General features: G+C 43.8%; 1 protein-coding gene across 1 annotated transcript in view; it reads left to right on the top strand.

Annotated features, from left to right (window-relative positions):
• LOC138453111 (L-gulonolactone oxidase-like) overlaps window positions 1-21,417 on the top strand; it is a 703,062-nt gene that overhangs the window by 223,457 nt on the left and 458,188 nt on the right. Inside the window, exon 4 of the mRNA XM_069605641.1 lies at window positions 3,687-3,781. Coding sequence (XP_069461742.1) covers window positions 3,687-3,781 — 95 coding nt within the window. The remainder of the gene's footprint in view (window positions 1-3,686; window positions 3,782-21,417) is intronic.

Below are 21,417 nucleotides of genomic sequence, written 5' to 3'. Positions count from 1 at the left end.
GGTTTTCTGAATAGCGAGCATTCCAAGTTGCCATTTTTGGCATAAATTCTAAGATCCAAAAATTGGATCTCTTTGGTGCTAGAACTAATCGTGAATTTAATCTCTGTGTGTTGTCTATTAATCCACAAAAAGAATTCCTGGAGAGCCGATGTTGGGCCCTGCCAAATAAGAAAAATGTCATCAATGTACCGCCGCCAAAGTTTTATGTGGTTTGCAAACGGATTGGTTTCAGTTAATATAAAATGATGTTCCCACATAGCCATATATAATATGGCTAGGCTGGGCGCGAACGCCGCGCCCATCGCAGTACCATGCGTTTGCACAAAGAATTGTTCCTTGTATTGGAAATAATTCTTTTCAAGGGCCATGGTGAGTAGCTCTAAAATGAATTCTGTAGAGGTATTACGTGTGGATTCCTCAATCGAGAGGATTTCCCGTATACATTGAATTGCCTCTTGTTGGGGGATGCTCGTATATAGCGCACATATGTCCAGTGTGACAAGAATTTCCTCCTCAGTGTTGAATGGTCTGCCCTCGACCAGTCTAATAACTGAGGAACTGTCACGTAAATAGGTGTTAGTCGCCTGACTGAGAGGCTGCAAAAATTTATCAATATATTTACATATTGGTTCAAGAACCGAACCGCAGCCCGCAACTATGGGGCGCCCCGGAGGATTATCAACATTCTTATGAATCTTAGGGATCGCATAGAATGTAGGGGTCCGCCCTTCCGAGAGATTCAGGAAATCGAACTCGTCTTTGGACAACCAGCCCCGCTCAAGTGCTAAAGTGGTGGCTGACTGTATGGCCTGCCTAAGGTCCAACAGTGGATCTTTCTTGATTTTCTTATAACTAACCGTATCGTCTAATAGGTTCAGAACCATCGTGTGGTATTGTTGTTGGTTAAAAACAACAATACCTCCTCCCTTGTCCGCAGGTTTGACAACCAATTCAGGATCCTCAGATAGGGTTTTTATAGCTTGTCTCTCCAAATTAGTCAGGTTATATCTGATGGATTGTTTCTTATGCTCTAAGTCACGGACTCCCTTGAGAACACATCTCTCAAAGGTGAGGATCTCCTTCGTCACCTGGTTGTCGGTAGGTGTAAACGTAGAGGGTCCTTTTAAACCCGTATCTGAACTCTTTTCCATGTAATATTTCTAGCATGAGGGGTAGAGTCACGCTAGAGTTTAGTCACGCTGTAGCTTATGGTAGCCTTGGATAAAAATATCTAGTTCCAGTCTGAGAAGGACCTGGAAGTTTTGGATAGAAAAAACAATTTTCTAATCCCAGTATGAGCAGACACTCTTGAGCAACAAAAAGATAACATATCTTTTCTATTTTTAGTTTAGGCAGGTCAGCTCATGCGATCAACAGAAAATAAATTATATTTCAATAGATTCCTTTTTTCTGTGAGCGGTCGCCAACAGACGACACGTAAAAAAACAATGGTACGCGTCTCCAGGCAACAACCCGCACGATCGAAGGTGGAGAAATGGATGGAGGACATTTTTAATGGAGGCCACTTATAAGGTGGTCAAAGCAAGTATATTGCAGCTCTTCCGGTTGACTGCCGGTGGGAACATTTATCGGCAAAAGGCACACGGATAAAACAGATGATTACACTCTCTGTGCCCATTGGTGTGCCAAAAGGGTTGATCATCCGTGTTATTTCACTGCATTTCTGGAACCAGTGGAGGATTTATTTGCTGGGTTTGGTTCGTCCATGGACCTGCGCGCTGATGACCTTCAGCTTCACCTGACTATTTAATCGGCGGGCAACATGCATCGAGTCTAGGTCTGCCACCAGGGAATCGAATCTTGGATGGCTTCAGACTTCCTCAAATTAAAGGCACCCAAGATGGCCTTTCTTGTATTTTCTCATTCGACTCTGTGGGCTTCTGTTCTGTTTTAAAGTGGTGACACCACTGTTGCAGGGTTGCTTTGGAATTCAATTCCTCTGTTATGTCCTAGAACTTTACTTACGATTGCTGTCTGTCTCTTACTCTAAATTGTCTCTGAATCTCGTGTTCATATCTTCATTGAAGCATTGGTTCTTTCTCTGATTGAAATTGGAAACTCTGTTTCTCTTGGCCTTCCTCAAGCCACCCTCAGTCCCCTCAGGTCCACCCTCAATGATGAAGCCTGGTTTGCGATGGAGGCAAGGAAGTCCTAACGGATATCCTCTGTCTTGAAACACTCACAGCGACTTCGTTCAGATGCCAAAACAGTGTTAAAGTTACAGTGCCTAACAAGGCTGTTCACTCCCAAACACAATTTATTTGGCCAATAAAATGCCTATTTCTGTGTTTTTGAGGGAACTTCGCGGCAATATTTTAAAAAGTTCATTTCTGGAGCAATTGTATCAGGACGAATTCTCTAACTCGTGCATTATCTTTGACCTCTGACCTTCAAAGGTTTCGAAAACTGTTCAAAGCTAAGTTATGGAGCAACCTTTTGAATTGTTTGCTATATCTTATTCAGCAAGTGCTTTTGTGTGTTTTAGCTGTTTGTTTCTCACCCTTTTTCCTCTTTGTTGTTTTTTGTCTTCATCTGTATGTTACTTTGCAGAGCATCTTAATACATTTTGGTGCAATGTTGACACTCAATAAAATCTAAAAATAAATGCAATTATTCTGCAACACATTCTGCAAAGTACTCTCGGCCCAATGCACAGACAGGAACACTCCAATCAAAGCCCCCCAGAGAAAGTGGGGTAACAGGACTGATGATTCACTTTCTCACCTAACATAAACGAGACCTCTTGAAACGAGGCACTTGCGCTGTGAACCCCCCAGAGAAAGTGGGGTAACAGGACTGATGATTCACTTTCTCACCAAACATAAACGAGACCTCTTGAAACGAGGCACTTGACCGCTTCTACACACCCTGCTCAAGGTTCAAAGTGATGTGATGCACTTCAGATAGACCTATGCAGAAGCACATGTGATATATGCATTTTGGGACATGTGCAGCTGCCACATTCTGTTGTGAACCATAATGCAGTACACAGGCACCCTGTTAATCCACAATCTGCTTCTCTGTTATTTGTGCAGCATATATGCGTTGCATGCAGTACGTCCAACGTAGCACGGAGGTCAATAACTGCACCAAATGTGATTACTTTTGCAAATCTTCTCTGCTTCTGTGAAGTTGTTTGAGACATTGTCTGCATTGTGGAGCCACCTAACTCGCTAGACGGTGCGCGCCACTCTCCTCCCTGCCACGTGGTACTGCTGTAGCCCTCCTCTGTGCCCTCTGTATCCCAACCCCCCCCCCGCTGTATATCTGTTCTATTGTTACCTCTGAAAAGCACTCTGTTATGCATCTGTACTGTTGTATACCTCTGGAAAGCACTCTGTTATGCCTCGGTACTGTTGTATCCCTCTGTAAACCGTTCAGTCGCTTCTCGAAGCTAGGTCCGCGCTCAATAAATACCATAATAATAATAATTAAAATAATACACTGTCTGGTACAAAATGATTTGGATAGCTTGTGTGCGCTACATCTGCTCTCTGCAAGTTCTATGTAGTGTGTCTCTGCTCAAAAGGCTGCTTAGTATGCATGTAACCGGTACCTAACCTTCTAAAGGCTGCGGGTCACTGCGCGGTACTTGCAGCATGCGCAATGTGGGGGCTCCTGGGATGTTATCGGCTTTCTTAATCCCTTGTATTGATTCTTTGTAGGTGGATAAAAAGGCAAAGCAGGTCACAGTGGAAGCTGGGATTTTCCTCGCTGAATTAAACGAGGAGCTGACCAAGCATGGCCTGGCCCTCTCAAAGTGAGTACTGCGCTTCTGCTGGCCTACTCTCTCCCACGAATGAGCGTGCAACACATGTGCAAAGAAAGGTGCAGCTGGGAGGTTGTCAATGGGCTTATTAAGTGATGTCTGATTGATTGGCATTTCATGTAACTTGGATCATCAGTTGAGGACCCAGGGATCTGTGCATTGAATTTAGTGGGCCGGGCAGAGGACAACTTGTCATTGATCAGCCCAACACAATCCTACACCTATAAAGTGTTGCAGTGAAGCACAAGCTCCAGAGACAGAGAGACGCAGGGAGCAGCTAGGTGGGCATTCCTACCCTAGGCTGCCAGGTAATGTGATGGGTATTCAATTACTCATCGACATATGCTAATTATGATGCAGGAGTGTCATTTGCCAAAGACAGAATATGGCCTGTACAAGGTTATAGGGATGATTTAGAGGATGAAGCCTGAGAGCCAAATGCCTGCTTATTTTTGCTTACTGCATGTTTCTATTGTAATCTATTAAAGGGCTTTTATATGGGAGTATATGTTACCTAGACACTACATCAGAGCAGTAGCCACTTATTGTTGGCTGCAGGGCACATCAGTACACACAAGGAACTGAGAAAACAATAATGTCTATGATAAAAGTCTGAAGTGTGTTTTTCCCATCAGGCAATAACTACCTGAAGGAGCAATCCCGCCTTGAGTTCCCACGTTGAGTTCTTTCTGCTCTGAGCCTGTGGGCTACTGACTGCCCGGCTTCTGGAACCATGACTTGTATGAGGCAGCAGATGCCATGGGTTAGGCACGACGTTGGTACGATTGTGTACCTTTCATTTTGTAGTGCTTTTGCTGTGTTCTATTCTTTAAAGCTTGCCAAATAAAGAGTACCAAACTGGAGTCCCCCCAACACCCCACAAAGGGTGGGTGAAGTCCCAGGCAATCCTATCAGAGTGTTGTGGGCTTTGCTGACTTGTGCACAGCAGCGCCTGGTTTGACTTTAGGGCAGTGGTCTTCAAACTTTTTTGGCTCGGGCCCCCCCTGAGCCAAGTTTGGGCAGGCCGGGCCCCCCTAAAAGTGCCGGATGGACAGTATGTAGAAATCACTATGAACTTTTGCGTGCCGTCACCGCACCCTACTCCCAGTACAGACCCTGGGCTCTCCCCACCATACTCCCACCACTATCCCAGTTCTGCCGCCCATCCTGCTCCCACCACAGTCCCATAACACAAGCATACACACATCCATACACATTTAAATAAAAAATAAATCGCCATGAACTTACCTTCTGCAGGGGCCTGCGCATGGTTGCTAAAATGCCGCGCTCCAGGTTGCTCTGCCCATATGTGCGAGGAGGCGCAGGAGCACCCCCTCGCACATACATACATGCAGTGCCCCAGCCAGCATTTCCAATGAGCTATGCAAGGCTGGCGAAGCAAAACACCCCCAACGTTGCATGGCTCAGTGATCATGTGCGGCTGGGGAAATGAACTATCAAAGGCAAACAGTGTTTCCCTTTAACAGTTCAGCCAGCCCAGGAGCACTCACTCAGCTGGAAAAAGCAGCTGAGGGAGTGCTTAGTGTTTCACTGGGCTGGCTCCTCGGTTCCTCCATAATGGGTGAGGTGGCCAGTGGGTGAACGCCCCCTCACCCATTAGGGATGAGTCGGCAGGCTTGGACTGGCCTATAGGGCAATAGGGCGATGACTGTACCAAAAATGCAAAATGCTAGTGTAGGCCAATCAAAATGGGCCACTTTTTTGGCCAATGTGGGCCAGTTTGAGGAGTTGCTTCACTATGCAGCTAGTAGCTTTGACCATTGTTGCTGAATAAATATTCTTTAAATATCACAATTTGTTTACATTTGAATAAAAAACAACCCCTTGTGTACTATTCAAACAGTCTGTGACTAAAGGACTGAATATCCATTTGCAACTGCTGGCCATGTTTTCATTGGTGCCTAAGACCGTTGTATGGTCCAGTCTGACCATGTGAGGGGCCCCCTCCCATTTCCCCCAATCTAAAAAAAAAAAAAAAAAATGTTTTGTTTTTTTTTACATTTCATGCTGGGCTCTGGCGCCCCCCCTAGGAGGCGGCCGCGCCCCCCTGGGGGGGCGCGCCCCACAGTTTGAAGACCTCTGCTTTAGGGGGAAGAGAGCTGCTCTTAAATCTACAGCCCGCGCCCCACCCTAGGAATCCAGTCCATGATTGTGCCGGTACCACAGGGTGAGTGGGACCCTCTATGCCCTGCCCCAAGTATCTCCCTTAAGAGGGGATATACATGTTGGCATCAGATTGATTTAGAATGTTATGCTATGCTATGCTATGCTATGCTATGTTATGTTATGTTATATGTTATGCTATGCTAGGTTATGCTATGTTACGTTATGCTATGTTATTTTATGCTATGCTGTTATGCTATGTTATGCTATGCTATGTTATGTTATGCTATGATGTTCTGCTATGCTATGTTATGGTATGCTATGCTATTTTATGCTATGCTGTTATGTTATGCTATGCTTTGCTATGCTATGTTATGTTATATTTATACTCCACTCCACTGCCCTGTGAATGGTCTTCAGGTAAAAGTGACATGCTTCCGAAAGCAGTTCTTGTTCATGCACAACATCGAGTTTTTCTCCATTTCTATGGGGAAGGCCCCATGGAATGACAAAAGGTCCATTTGGAAGAATTTGAGGTGCAGCCCTGCAGAAACCTGGGGGCATTAGAGCTGGTGTTGCATCCCACGCAATGCTTATCACGTGGTTATTCATCAGTACCGTATGCACATGTGCAATGGATATAAGAAGCATGACGATGGACGCAATACAATCACGTATTAAAATAAATTGGCATGTGGAAGAGATGAGGCGGGATATTGAGAAATGACGTATGAATTAGAGAAGAGGAGAGAGGACGTTTGTAAGGGAGCAGAACAAGCATTCATCAAGATAGAGGAGATTCGGCAATTAATAATTAAAAACAAGAACTTAAGGAGGAAGTATAGATGGGAGAAGGGTATGGAGGCGGGACTCCTTCAAGCCTCGCGCACTTCTTGGCAAGGCCCAGGCTTGGATCATGCGGAATGACAGCCTCGTGCCTGATCTCCTGACCACTGTTTCCGTGGGTCGCTCGCTTCCCTCGCCTGAGACTCCTGTATAATGCACATCCCCCCCTTCGCCCCCCCCCCCACCCCATCCGCGTGCAGAACTCCCCGGCCGGCTGAGCGGCCACAGAGGCATCAAGCCGGATCTATAATGCCTTCTGACAGCTCCTTTGTTTTACTGCCAGCCCAGGATTTGGGGTGAAGCTGTCACCCTTCTGACGGGCGCCAGAGCTTATAAATGATACATGCACGAGCCACTGATTGAATTTCGATTCTTCTGTGTCCCATGCTTTGAATTGCAAGGTGTCCAACCTATGTCGTTTCCCGAACAAGTGAAGCCATGTAATTTAATCTAAAAGAGAGGCTGCTACTGTATACACATAGACAGTGTAATATAAATACAATGCACCTGCTGGGCTTCAAAGAAAGACCATTTGACTATTTTGGCCATCTCAACTGTCCTTCTGGGTTGTATTGAGTATCAGAACTCATGCACCAGTGAGTTAAAGAGCAGTGAACCTCAGAGGGACGGGTGGACACGTAACTGCTGAACCCATATGCATGCATTAGTAATGGCCGAACCCCAAAACCTCACCCATAATGATAGGCTCACAACTTGTATCAAGTGTTGGCAATAAAAGGGTGTATGATTTTATTGTACAGATATGGGTTATGGCAATAACAATATCACATATCATGATGGTATCATACTTTTGGGCACCGGGTCCTGAGGTTACCCCCTCGGACCCGTGCCACCTTCTTGTGTCCCACGACTTGTTGTGGGCACCGTACAGTGCCTTGTACTTCTTTTTGGTCTTCTCCCCTTTTTGTAGGGTGGGCGGGTTTTAGCCTACCAATTACTCCTAGATCCTTGCTAAAGTGAGCCTGGACTAATATTAACTTGATTTCACTCACCCTGAACCTCCTAGAGGGAATTAAAAGCATTTTAGCATTTTTTTTCTTCATTGCCAGCACATTTAAAAGCATTTGGGCCTGTGTTTTCAACGTCTGTAGTCTAAGTTGCTGGGTGAACTGAATTACATTTGATTGCATTTCTGAGAACTGTGTGCTTCCTTCCATTTCCTTGCATTGCATAAAAGGGGGGGTGAATTGTCCAAGAAAGTGATTACATTGTCTTTTGCTGAAATCCTATCAAGTTATTTTCTGTACTGCATTTCATTCCACATTGCATCCATTGGAAACCATAAAAGTATTGTTGCTATCTTATCCATCCTATAACCACTCATCATTGATTATAAAGAAGTGTGCCAGTGCCAGATTCTCCGTTGTTAATCTTTATCATATCAGATTAAGTGTGATATTCAATTATTAATTATTAAAAAGTGTGATAGATATATATTGCTTTACTTCTCAAATAAACCTTTTAACTTGCAAAACAGAACTACTTCTTGGCTCAGTGGGGTCAGGGGGATTCTGAGAGAGGGGTGTTATATAGGGGTAGTCATCCAGAACGCATGAACTGGACATAAAGATATATCAATAAGGGTTTTCATTCAGTATTATAGACTAGGCGTTGACTTAGCTGTAGTGTTGAATTGAATCCTCTTACAACACTGAGTAAACAGTGAACCGCCTGTTTGCTTGGGTCCCCGTTCAGGGTCCACAAACAGATTGTGTTTACTCTGAGCATGCTGCTCTCATTTATAGGACCCAGGGAGGTCCTGCGTCTTTGTTGTGTATGTGGTGGGGGCTGCTGTTGTCGCAGCCCCCGGCCGGCTAGTCGACTGTCTGGCCCCCTGGTGGGGGCCGGTCTTTTGAACCTGGGCCCTGCCTGACGGTCATTTTCTTTATGGCGCTTAGCACCTTGCTGTTTGGAGGAAGGGTGCGATGACTGTTCGCACCTTACCCTTCCGTGGCTTTTGTGCTGCAGAGACTGCGTGTCTCCATAGCTGGGGGGAGGAGAGGAGCAGGCGCGGGGAGGTTGGGGCTGCCCCTCTCCCAGCTGCCGATGGTAACAGCAGATACCCTGTCTTGCTTGTGGGATGCCCATGCAGCATTGCCCATAACTCTCCTCACCTGAAACAGTTATAACACTGAGCACCACTATTGTGATTCCAAAGCCACGGCTGACAGAGTCATAGGATGCTCGGCCCATCACCACACCAGTAGGTCTCTCATTGTCCTTTAGCTGGGCTCATCATGCCAGCACATGCATGTTTTGTGTACAGCGCACTTGGGTGCACCACTCATAGATGCATAAACACACAAGCATGTGTCATAGCCAGATCATTAGGGTACACCATTCCAAGGGAAGTGACCAGCCACAGGTGCTGGGTTGGAGACTCATCAGCAATGTTCCCCTTGTCCTTGTTTTTTTCTGATCAGCCATTTAACTGGATGTTTAACGAGAGTTCCAATGCACAACAAGTCAATGTGACATTGTCAGGGTAATTTATTCATTCACATACAGGAAAGAACGATGCTCTTTTGATCGCAAAAGATCATACAATAGATGAGATATCAGATGTGACAGTGTAGGATGTTTAAATTGAGTAACAACTATTTCAGGGGAATGTTCCAACCATCCCAAATCAGGCGTGCAAAATTTTCATTGATTTAATGAAATTCTTTTGTATGAACCTGGGTCCCAGAATTTAACAGTATTAATTCCCTACAGGATTCCTCCGCTTTCAGGACAAGAAACACACAGGGGTGCACAGTAGGTCTATTTCTTAATAAAAATAGAAATAATCAAATCAATTTAAATCAAAACAAATAATACATCTGTGAATTTCCAACTTAAAGGAATAATAATCAATGCACGATTAACATTACTTCTCTATAAGTAACCTTTTGCAATAAACGCAGGAACGGGATTCAGACCTGTGGTGCTTTTTTACATGAATGTGGACTTTTGTAACAGATACACATTAGCATATATACATTTCATTTACCCTCTGGGCACATACACTATGGTTTGAAAATGCATGACGGGCTAGGATAAGGCTTTTGTTTGTTAAAAACCTAACTAAATCAGAACATCCCGTCCTAGCTAAATCTCTATACATACCATTTTCTGAAAATAGATACCTCCCCCCTTACTCAATAGACAAATAGTGTTCTAGAAATCTCAATTGAAATGAAAAGCTACTTAACATACCCTGCATGTAAATAACTTACAAAATGAAAGAGCGTGTTTGCTAAACTCCCTCCAGTGGTGTTTCTATTGCATTCATCTATTAGAAAATATGCATTTCACATTTTCAATAGACTACTTAAAGGTGGAAAAATGGGTAATGGTTAATAACCCTTTCCCTTAATACTTGAATGGATCAGCACCAGTAAGAGGACTCTCCTTGGTGATGTAATAAGGAAATTACCTTACCTTTCTAGGCATGTGCTAAGTGAGATATCATTGAGCTCCTGGTCTGCACCTGGCCACTGTACAGAGAAGGAGTCAGGTATTTCCCATTACACTCACCTTTTGAGGTCTATTCTATCAAATCTAAAGTCTCCAGAAGCACTTACAGCTCTGAAATATTACTTTCTCAGGACGTCTCATCAATGTATATACCATCTGCCCCCTCAGTACTTTAAATAGAAAGGGGCCATGATTTAATATATTCCTCTTTAGAGTATTTTTCCTCCTGACATTATACCTATGTAGGAATTTCATTGGACTGGCTCACAGACATGTGGGCACTCTCTTACATACTGGTTTAATTCTCTTGCACTGGAACAGGTTGGCATCAGTCTGCAAGATTGTGTCAGTTTCCCTCCACAGTGGGATGGTGTTAGTCTCCCTCCACAGCCAGTCTGTCTCTTTAACTGAAGAAGGCCTCTGTTACTGCTAGAAATCCATAAAATTAGTCCAAAAAAAGAAACCAATATATTCCATTCTCCTTTCTGTTGTGATTAATTCTTCCTTCTGTCTTTCTTTCGATCAATCAGTGAATGAGCGATCGAGTAATTGACTGTGTGTCCCTAGATCTATGGGTTTCAAAAGTTTATAGATCAGAAACAGCTCCCTTATTAGGTGTGTCTAATTTCTCTAATCTAATTGGTCAATGCATGTCATTGGACAGTATTACAAAAGTGTCATCACACTAAACCAACCCCTCCATAGTCATTAAGCATATTAATGGTGGGCTGTCTGATGGGATTAACCCAGTTTCCCCTCACATTTGATGTGATGTCCGCTTGGAGATTTCTGCATTAAACAATTGTAACCTTCTTAAACAGCATATTCCACACTTGTGATCATGTTACTCAGGTAAATTAAATGAAACATGTTCATCGTGGTACAATATTGGAGATTGAGTTACAGATGTTTACATTTTTACTAACTAATATTTGTACACAAAAATAATGTTCTCATCTCAAAGTTGCAGGCTAGCCAGCATGGATGCTAAGATATATGAATCACTAATATGTGTCATATTTGTGTAAAACTATCCATAGTTAAATAATTTGCATAATTAAAATATATATCAATAACATTGTTTTATAGCTATCTGATAGAGACTTTCAAGGTGAACATTTAAAAATAATTAACTTTCTAGGACATTTCATTCAAAATGTTTACGCAATAAAGTGATTCAAAATGTAATTGCAATGATGCATTGTTTGATAAAATGGGATGAATCCCAATCTGAAATGGCATAACAGTTCCTGACTGGTACAGCCAATTGGTGTCAGTTCCTCTTAGAGCTGAGAGATGAGGAATTTATGACAGAGTACAGTTGTTATTTTGCAAATGTTTTTTAGTTCAGCTAGCAGGGCCATTTGTGACATTACACATCCTTCAGTGATTCCAGCCTCTGCCTCTTGTTGCAGACTCTAGGTCTCCACAGGTGTGAATAGTTTCCTTCAGGAGAGGCCTGGCTGATTGAAATTCCAGATTATTTGACATAGGACTGGTGGTCAAGATGAATTCAATGAATGTCTAATGAATTTAGTCTAAGCTCAGATGCAGATTGAAGTTATATATAGGGGGTATTTGTTTAAATTGCAGGGTCTAAATCCTGTGAAGCAACTCCAGGCACACCCATAAGGTTTTATGGTCCAGATTCAAGGCCTTGAGTTTACAGCCCACCCCTCAGTTTGGTTCTTGGTTTGTTGCTATGGGTTGGGAAATTAAGGAATATCATTTGTTAGATCAGGCCTAGTTATTTTATTTTATTTTAAAACATTGCTTAAGTGCAGCATACACCAGCCAGGGCTTCTTGGTGCTATCAAAACCAGCTGGAAAAAAGGACAGGAAAACTAAAAGAGAAAAGATTTAAGAGCAAGATGGAAAGATAAATGATCCTGCCTCTCCTGGCGTGACAGAGGCAGAGTGTTCCAGAGCCGTGCAGTGGCAATGGAGAAGGAACGTCCCCCAATGCAGGACTAGTTAAAGTGGGGGACGGATATACAACAGGTCACCTTAGAGCAAAGGCAGTGTGTAGGGACATATGAGCAGAATTCTGCCTGTAAGTATTCAGTCCCGGACTTGTAAAAAGCAGATGGACAATACATAGGACCTTGAAGTTACCTGCTTGGCCATTCAGAGCCAATGAAGCAAAGCTAGAAGAAGGGCAGAGGTGAAATGGATGGCCCCTAGAGCTACCCTGGTTGAAGCATTCTGCAGAATCTACAGTCATTGAAGAATATATGCTGGTTGAGCGAGATATAAGGAGTTTCAGCAGTCCAGCGAGCCAGAAGTCAAGGCTGAGACTACCAAAGGGGGAAGGTGGAGAGGCTGGTACGGTAATGACTGGCATAAAGTCCAGAGCATCAAATGTGCAGCCTGGCAAACTGCTCTCACCAGTGCAACTGTTGAGAGTGAGGCATAGAGCTACAACCCCAAGTCCTTGACAGCCAAGCTAGGGGTAGGCAAAGGACCAGCTCAGAGGTCCACACATCCATAGACAAGAGAGGGGCATCCCCTGCCCACCCCATCAGAAGCACCACTGTATTTTCATTTTTAAGATAAAGCCGGTTGCTGGACATCCAGGTTTGAATAGCCAGCAAACATGAACGGCAGACATAAGGAACAGAGGAAAAGGACAGATCAAACCGCACCAGGGTTTGAGCGTCATCCACATAATAGTAACACCGAAACCCAAGAGTGAATATGTTTAACTAAAGGCTGTATGTACACATTAAAGAGGAGAGGAGAGAGGGCAGGGCCCTAAGGTACAACATCTTTGATGGGAGTAGCAGATGACGTAAAAGGAGAGAGAAAGATGGACTGTGAATGGCCAGAGTGAAAAGAACGAGTTTCATCTCATTCACACTCTGTAGGTTTTAATGTTACCTTGTTTGCATGTTGCAATTATCACCTAATAGAACAAAATGATGAATTTTTCTTTGTCATCAAAGTTTTTCACAAAGACATATATTCACTATCTCTGTTTGTTTCTTTATTCAAAGCTGATTTTCACTCCTGTAACGGGTAACAGTCACAATGCAAGGCCCAATGCATATTTTCCTATGCTATCAAGCATCTCAGATTGGACTGTTTTCAATTTTAATAAATGTTGCAGGATCATTTCTCGCACTTGGAAGTATTTATCTCAGGCCGTGTCAGTTCGTTAAGGTCTACATTTGGATGGTAGATGAGCTGAAGCATTGCACATTTCCATGCACGTGTGTTTCTTACGATGCTGTGTGCAGGATGCAACTCACATTTTTGTTTTCGTATGGTGATTTTCTATGCATCCTTTTCTTTGGGATAGATGTCTTTACAATGTGATGCAGTCAGCTTCTTACAATGGGGTGAGCTCCAGTGACATTCTGACTAGGTTTTGGTGGGGAGTAAATAGAACAGACACTGTGGACAAGACATGGATGGACTTACATAGATTAGGGCCAATCAACATTAGACATTTTTTATTGCAGGTAGGTGGTATGGCTGTGACCATGATGGACGAAATGCTAGAGTTGAGGCAGAGAAAGTGTGGAACAGAGGTAGATTAGAGGCAAAGGAAAAATGTAAGCTCAAAGGCAGATGAGAGGTAGGTTAAGAGGGTAACTCTGAGGTGAGGAGGTAGGCTTTCAATTTGGCTTTTAACAAATCAGTGTGAACCGTTTCTCAGATGTCTGGGGAAGGGACATTCCGTAAAAATGGAGAAAGAAGAGAGAAAGAGCAGAAGCGAGAGGAAGAACCAGAGTCTGAGGTGCTACAAAGGTAATCGAAGAGGCAGCAAGCAGATTTTGAGAAGGTTTGTAGAGTTGGACAGAGGAGGATAGATATGGTGGTGCCTTACCATGGGTATATTTTTTAACCAGGATAATACATTTTAATCTGGTCCTGATTTGCATCATTAGCCAGCCAGCTGGCTACAGTAAGAGGAAGTTGGTGTGAAGGAGTCAAAAGAGAGTACTGGTAGCAAAGGTAATGATCTTGTCACGGGGTAAGAAATCATAGTTGGGGAGTTCAAATATGATGCTTGCATAGAAGTCTAGTTTAGAGAACACGAGTGGTTAAGAGATGCTTGAAAGTGTTGAAAGGAATAAGGTGTCTGATTTTCCTAATATTGAGGAGGTTGAAGTGAGCCACCATTGCAGTTTTGGAGATGAAAGTAGAGAAGGTGTAAGAAGAGTCAAAGATAACGCTGAGTTTTCCAGCAGAAGAAGAGTGGGGAGAGTGGCAGGTGGGAACTGTAAAGGCAGGGGAGGAGATGAGAGAGAGTATTTGGCGGGGAGGAAGCACACCTCTGTTTTGGAAGTGTTTAACATCAGAGAGTGCAAATCCATCCAATATTCAATGGCAGGGAGAGAGTTGGACATTTTGAAAGCGAGATCAGAGGAGAGTTCAGGAAAAGAGAAGATGTGGGTGTTGTCCTTGAAGAGTTGGTACAAGAAACCAAAGGAGGAGATTAGTGCCCCAAAAGCAGAGGAGAGGACCCAAGAAAGAGGCTTGTGGAACACCATCAGTGAGAGGAGTGAGTTGAGATGCATTATTGTTCCAGCAGACAGAGACATGGCAATGTGCTTGGTTGGATTCAATCCAGACATGGGCTTGATTGTGAATCCCAAAGAAAGAGAAAGTATTAAGGAGATCAGAGTGATCAACAATGCCAAAAGCATTGGATAAGTAGGATAGAGGATAGGTTGGAGTGCTTAGCAGAGGTGATGAAGTTGGATACATTCATGAGAGCAGTTTCCAATTAGTGACAGGAGCGGAAACCTGCTTTTAAGAGGTTTTTATGGTTGTGGATGACTACCAATTTGTAAGATAGCTGGACACAACCTTTTCCATGACTCTATTACAGGAGTGCAGGGCCCCCTCTCAACCTGGTGTAGGTTGTCTACCAGAGCATTACCTGAGCGGATCATATCTCACAGATGGAGTGTTTGAGTTGAGGGAGACCCCAGTCCCTGACTACCCAGATTGCCTGGTCTGTACAACTGTTAGTACCACTGTGCCATCCACAGTGTCTATCAGCCTCTGTCCCGGTCAGGTCTCTTCTTTTGTTTCCTTTCCACAACTACATGCCCCAGAAGTCTCCAGTCTGCTGACACAAAAACTCAGTCATGAGCCCAAATGGGTCCCGCTGTAGTACTCACTATCACCAATTTTCTACAAATATTGTTGGCACCCCAACTCATAGGCACCCCAACTCATTGCCACAAAAGCAAAGCAGTGAAGAATTTTGAAGACAAGTTTAACTGGTGCAGGGAAACCTCACACTGAAAAGAAATTATTTTGTTTAGAGACAACAGAGAAAGCGAAAGAGACCATAAAGGGGTTAGGAGTTATTCAGGTTTTTTAAACTTGGGCCTCAAAACACATACCCTGGGGAAAGTACGGGGACAGATTGGCCACTTACAGTGGGTGGTCCAGGAGAGGAAAGTGAACCAGAGTGAATACTAGTGCAGGATATGCTGGGCTATAAAGGTCCGGTGTTTGGGTGAGATCAGAAGTGGAGTTGACAGACCAAGATACCAGGCGGAGGATAGCAGATGGCGGAGAGCAGTGTTGTGAAGACCGTTCTGGAGTTTTACCTGTTGAAATAGTGACAAGTGCAATGAGTGTAAGGGAGTGACTGGTACAGAGAAAAATTAAGGGATATAGCGAGGGGAGAGTACGATTAGAAGATGAAAGGAAAGGTTTGATAGTATGAAAAGTGGTGTCCGGTCATTTGGTCGAAAATAAATGGTCAAATGACCATTTGATCGAATCAAAATGGTCGAAAAAAAAGGTCAAATTTATTTATTTATTTATTTATATTTTTTTTAGTTTGGTTGCTTAAAAATATTTTTTAATAAAGAAAAAGGGGGCTCATGGGGGGAAACCCCCCATAAATAAAAAAAAAATAATAATAATCGACCTTTTTTTTCCGACCATTTTACATCGATCAAATGGTCATTCGACCATTTATTTTCGACCAAATGACTGGTAACCATGAAAAGTGTGTGGATGTGTCATGATGAGAGAGAGCGTGAAAAGGGGGTGGTGGCAAAGAGGAGGTATGAGTAGTGAAGAAGGGCAAAGAGCAAGAGGAGACAGATGATAGAAGGCTAAAAGAGTAGAATGCAGTAATACTTATAACAGTTTATTGAGCATCCACCCTCAACACAGGGATTCCCTTCCTTCCCCACTTAAGGTGTGACGCAACAAACTGTTAAACGGTTTCTTTTCTTTAGCCTTATCTCAGACACATATCTTGCTCCTTGGATCCCTCTGCACAGAGCGAACAATGAGCCAAGAACCAGACCGGTGTACAGGAAATATATGTGTATTTATTTAAATTAAAAGTAATAGAAATTAGCATGAAAATGTCAAACACCATTTTATCCGTGGCACAACAAAATCAATTTCTCTCAGCATAAATAAGTCCAAAAAATGAAGTTAAAAAGAACACAATCACAATTCTTCACTTTCTACTAATTTCACTTCAAGAAATAATTACACTGATCGATAACAAAAACAATTATCATGTAGTGTTCTGTGATTTTGATTTTCCTGCAGGCTTAAAAGGCTAGTGGTAGGACTTCAAGATTGGTACAAAGACCTATGACAATTATAATTTCACCCACACTTTTGGATTAAAATAAACACAGGGGCCCTCATTACGACCCTGGCGGAAAGGGGTTTACGCCGGCGTAAACCATGGCGCCCCTTTCCGCCTGAGTACGAGTTCCCGTAGCGCCATGGTGATTTTTACGCCTGCTTTTTGCAGGCGGAAAAATCCATGGCGCTACGGGACTTGTTGTTAATTACGCCACCGTAATTTACGGTGGCGTAATTAACGCCTTCCCCACTCCCATTATACCCTATGGGGCAAAAATGGGAATGGGGAAGGGTAAATGGGGATTGGGGACTTACCGCCCCACCAAGGTCGGAATGGGGCGGTAAGTCCGCCAACCACCATGGCGGAGTTGGCAGCTTAGCGCCATGGACCATGGTGCAAATTGCACCATGGTCCTCCGCCAGGGTCGTAATGAGGGCCAGGGTGATTTAGCGGTTTGTTTTTCAGACCCCCCCTACTTTGGTCTGTGTTGGGGAAGCCGGAATTTTTTTTTTAAATGATTTGGAATTATTTGGGGAATTTCGGATTTCAAGATCGTGCACACCAAAAAGAAGAGCGCAGGCACGCCTAACACTGGGACACCTGCGTTCTCACCACCCCTACACCTGAAAATAAACTTAAACTCAAATTATGTGCCACTAACGACAAGAAAGCAATCATCCAAGCTAAAAAAAAAGTCTATAACGATAGACACCCAGTCTGTCCAATTTGTCGAATAGACGGGTAATAAATATATTGTACATCGTTGGCGAGACACAGGAGCCCTGTGGGACTCCACATGTTGTCTGAATAGGGTCTGCAGAGTCTGCAGTCTGTCATAAGCTTCTGCTTGAGGGCTACTCTAGCGCTCAGCCATCCCAGCAGACCCCAATAACAAAATGTTCCGCCTCCCCACCACCCCCAACTCATAAATCTCAATATTCACCATCTGCCAACATTAAGCAACAATTAACCACCACGCTCATTGTTGGCTTCATCCGGGGATTGAAAAAACAGTACTCGCCCGTCGTTCTCCACCCTGAGTTTCATGGGAAAGAGCATTGCACACGTCATGCTCCTTTCTCTGAGCTGTTTTTAACATCAATATATGTCCTCCTTGATGCCTGGACCTTGTCAGAGAAATCCGGAAAGTGTTTCATGGAGTGAGCCTCTCTTCCTGGCCTTACGGAGAGCAAGATAATTCAGCATCAGAGTAGTAGAGGATAGTTGACCAGCTCATGTAAATAGGCATAAAGGCATTTCAACTCTGTGAAGCAGGAATGCAATCAGCAGAACCAGGCAACATTATTGAGTACTAGCACCTGGCATGGAGCAGCCAGCCTATCAGGTGGCTAGGAACGTGAGCTTGAACCGCCGGTGTAAGCCCATGAACCAAGCTGCCTGATGGCCAGCTCCCCTAGCCGCCATCTTCCCCCCACCCTGGCCCCTTTTTATAAAATGTTTACAAAAAAGAGTGCTGCCACAGTCACACTTTCCTCTCTGCTCACAATGGCCGCCATGGAAAGGGAAAAAGGGGCTCCGTATAGAGCCTCACCTTGCCTTTCCATGGTGGCCATGTTGGTAAAGGTTTTTACTTCCTACAACGGGGCACTGCATGGGTCCCATTGTAGGAAGGAAAAACCTTATTTTTTGTAGCACCCCGGGTTGCCGCTTTCGTAACCCAGGGTGCTAATGGCCTTACCACCTGATCCAGCCCGCCAGATCGTGTGTTAACGCCACATTCTGTCTGCACAGACCCAGAAAATAGTAAAGGGCAGACCAATCCTAACTGCAAATCAATACCCTCGAAAGTGTACCACTATTCTGATGAGCCAGGCGGAGGTGGACTCATGTCAAAGGTGAAGGGAAAGAAACAAGTTCTCTTAATTCCTAACATAAGCATCAAATACAACTAAAAAGCGAAGGGTTGGCAATTATCAAAATAAAATTGACAGATGGCTAAGTTGCTCTGGCAAGCTGAGCACGGGCATTTGGCCACCTGGAAAGGATGCCACGTTTTGCATTGCACATTTTCCACTATAATAAGAAAAAACATATTTTCATAAATAAATACCTTTTGTCTGAAAGGCAGCACCACAACTTGATAGTTTGCCTATTGCCGGACGCCATAGATTTTTTAAAATATTTCTTATTTTAACCTACACATTTCATCTTTGTCTCTAGTTATATTGTGCGCAGTTATTTCTTTCCACAGGTTCATCCTTTGTATTTCTTTTGGCAGAGATCATTGGATAGTTTTGCGTTATGCATCTGTGCTCCCTGATGTTTCTGGGGGATGAAAAGACCATTTCGCGTAATTATGGTTCTCTGGCAACATGTCTTGTAATGTCTCATATTGTAATAAGCAAAAGTGATTAACACAATTTGCCTTAGCAGCCATAAACTGCCTTTTATTAGTTTGGGCTAATAGGTTTCACTTGTGACACCTATCAGCCAACACTATTGCATTAGAGTACAGAAGGAGAAATGGCTTATGAAGAGGGACACACAGCTTGTAGGTACTGTTTGCTTATGTTCCCACCCACTTACTGCCCAGGGACATGCTAATTCCTATGGCCATCCCCACCCAGTGCCTGCCCCTTCCTATCCAAAACACTTCCTCATGGGAACTCTTTGCACTCGCTTTAATCAAGCCTTACCATCAAAGTTTGCACTCGGAGTGCATGTCAGTGTTTTTTTAAAACAGGGCCTCATTACGACCCAAGCGGTAAGAGTTTAACGGCGCCATAAAAGGTGGCGGCGCCGTTAACCCCTTACCGCCTAATTACGAGGTCCCTTTGCGGGTCCCTACGTCAACGGCTGGTTTTACCAGCTGTTAAGGATTGGACCCGCAAAGGGACCTCAGAGGTAATTACGGTACCGCAGTTTGCGGTACCGTAACTATCACCTTCCCCATTTCCATTGAGCCCTATGGGGGCAAAAATGGGAATGGGGAAGGGCCAATGGTGAATGAGGAATTACCACCCCGCCAACCTTGGAATGGGGCGGAAATTCCGCCATTCACCATGGCGGAATCAGTAAATTACCGGCGTCAACCATGGCGCTAATAGCCCACAGTCTTTTGAGAGTAAATGACTTAATTGCAGCTTTCAGCCACTTGATGTATATGCACTTTGCATGTTCTTCACTGAAGCCCTGTTAAAATCAAGCATTAGTAAAGCCAACCTTTTTGGCTTGTTTATAAATATTAGGCATTTGCCAGGCACTGCTACTAGATGCCCAGCTACTTGCACCATTTTGCACCTGCCACCATCAAAGGCCAGTTAAAACAAGTACGGCAGCGCCTTGCAAGTGTCTTTGCCATGCCTACAGGCACCCAAACTGTTGGCATTGCCAATGTTTGTTTTTTCAGTGTGGTAAAACATTTTACACGTGGTGCGTCAGTGTTCAGATTAACTCGTACAGTTGATCATGGTTTGGAAAAGTAAATTTTTCAATTCTTAACATTGTGAAAGCAATGGCACAGTGTATGGGGTGCCAAAGAATTAAGACCTGGAGTTATACCACTTGGAGGGATGTAATTGTCTTTCAAATGGAAGACGATTGATGGACCTAGTGTGACGAAATGGCTAATGCCCTGAATGAGTACAAGGAAGTGATGGCTAAACAGCCCATTCAGCCCTCACACTACTACAGAAAAACAGTGATCCCGATCATGAAGGTGAAACAGGCACAGTTGAGAGATAAACCTCCTTCGCCTTTTATGGTAATGTTGGACGAGTTGGACCCATACTCTTAAGAGCGATGTCAATGTTATGACCGTAGAAACCTAAACAGCAACAGTATACCAGTCCAAAATAAAGGAATGTCCAATCAAGTTTCTATAAAAATAGATACGCTTTAATTAAACACACCATATGCAATAACTGTATTATACAAATACTGCCAACACTAAGCCCTCCCCTATGGAAAGAACACAGAACATGCCGAATAGCCTTGATACCAGCACTCCGGGTAATGTAGCAGAGGTTAAAGGCAAATATATCACAACAATGTTAGCAGAAGGATATTTCTTAGTTGAGAACAATTTCAAATGGGTTGCTGTAATATTCAGGGTCCCAAAAGTGGACTAAGGTGGCTGGGGCCTTGTAATGGTACTTTTCTCAGTTCTTGGTGGTGCAATGGCATTGAAACAGTCTTAGTCACACTGAGAAGACACAGTTTTATCGAATGGCAATAGATTTCATCGGGTCAGTTTCTCTGACTTGGCTTTCCAATTCGTCTCTGATGCACTGTGCTGTGCTAAAAAACACATGCTAGACCACCTCCGCCTTTGCATGCGTCTGCTGCCTTACAGACAAAAGTATTGTTTGCTTTAATAGGTTTTCTCTGTGTGGCAGGTGCAGGTTTATCTAAAAACAAGGAATTACAATTCTTCAGTAAGTTCCTCTCTTGAAGTTTTCTTCTGAAAAAGGGGGGGACCCCTAAATAAATGGTGTGGGACTCCTTTTTAGGAACGAGCTGGACCTGTGCAGAAAGAGATTTAGGCTAGGTCTGGTCGTTCTACAGCCGACCGGTTTCTGTGGAGTAAGGTGGGTGGGCCACATTCATCAGGGCTAGACACGGGGCATCATTG

This window comes from Ambystoma mexicanum, chromosome 4p, assembly GCF_040938575.1.
Source record: "Ambystoma mexicanum isolate Mex_15411 chromosome 4p, UKY_AmexF1_1, whole genome shotgun sequence".
NCBI lineage: Eukaryota > Metazoa > Chordata > Amphibia > Caudata > Ambystomatidae > Ambystoma > Ambystoma mexicanum.
The sequence above is the reverse complement of the archived record's forward strand: the minus strand, read 5'-3'. Positions and strand labels throughout refer to the sequence as shown.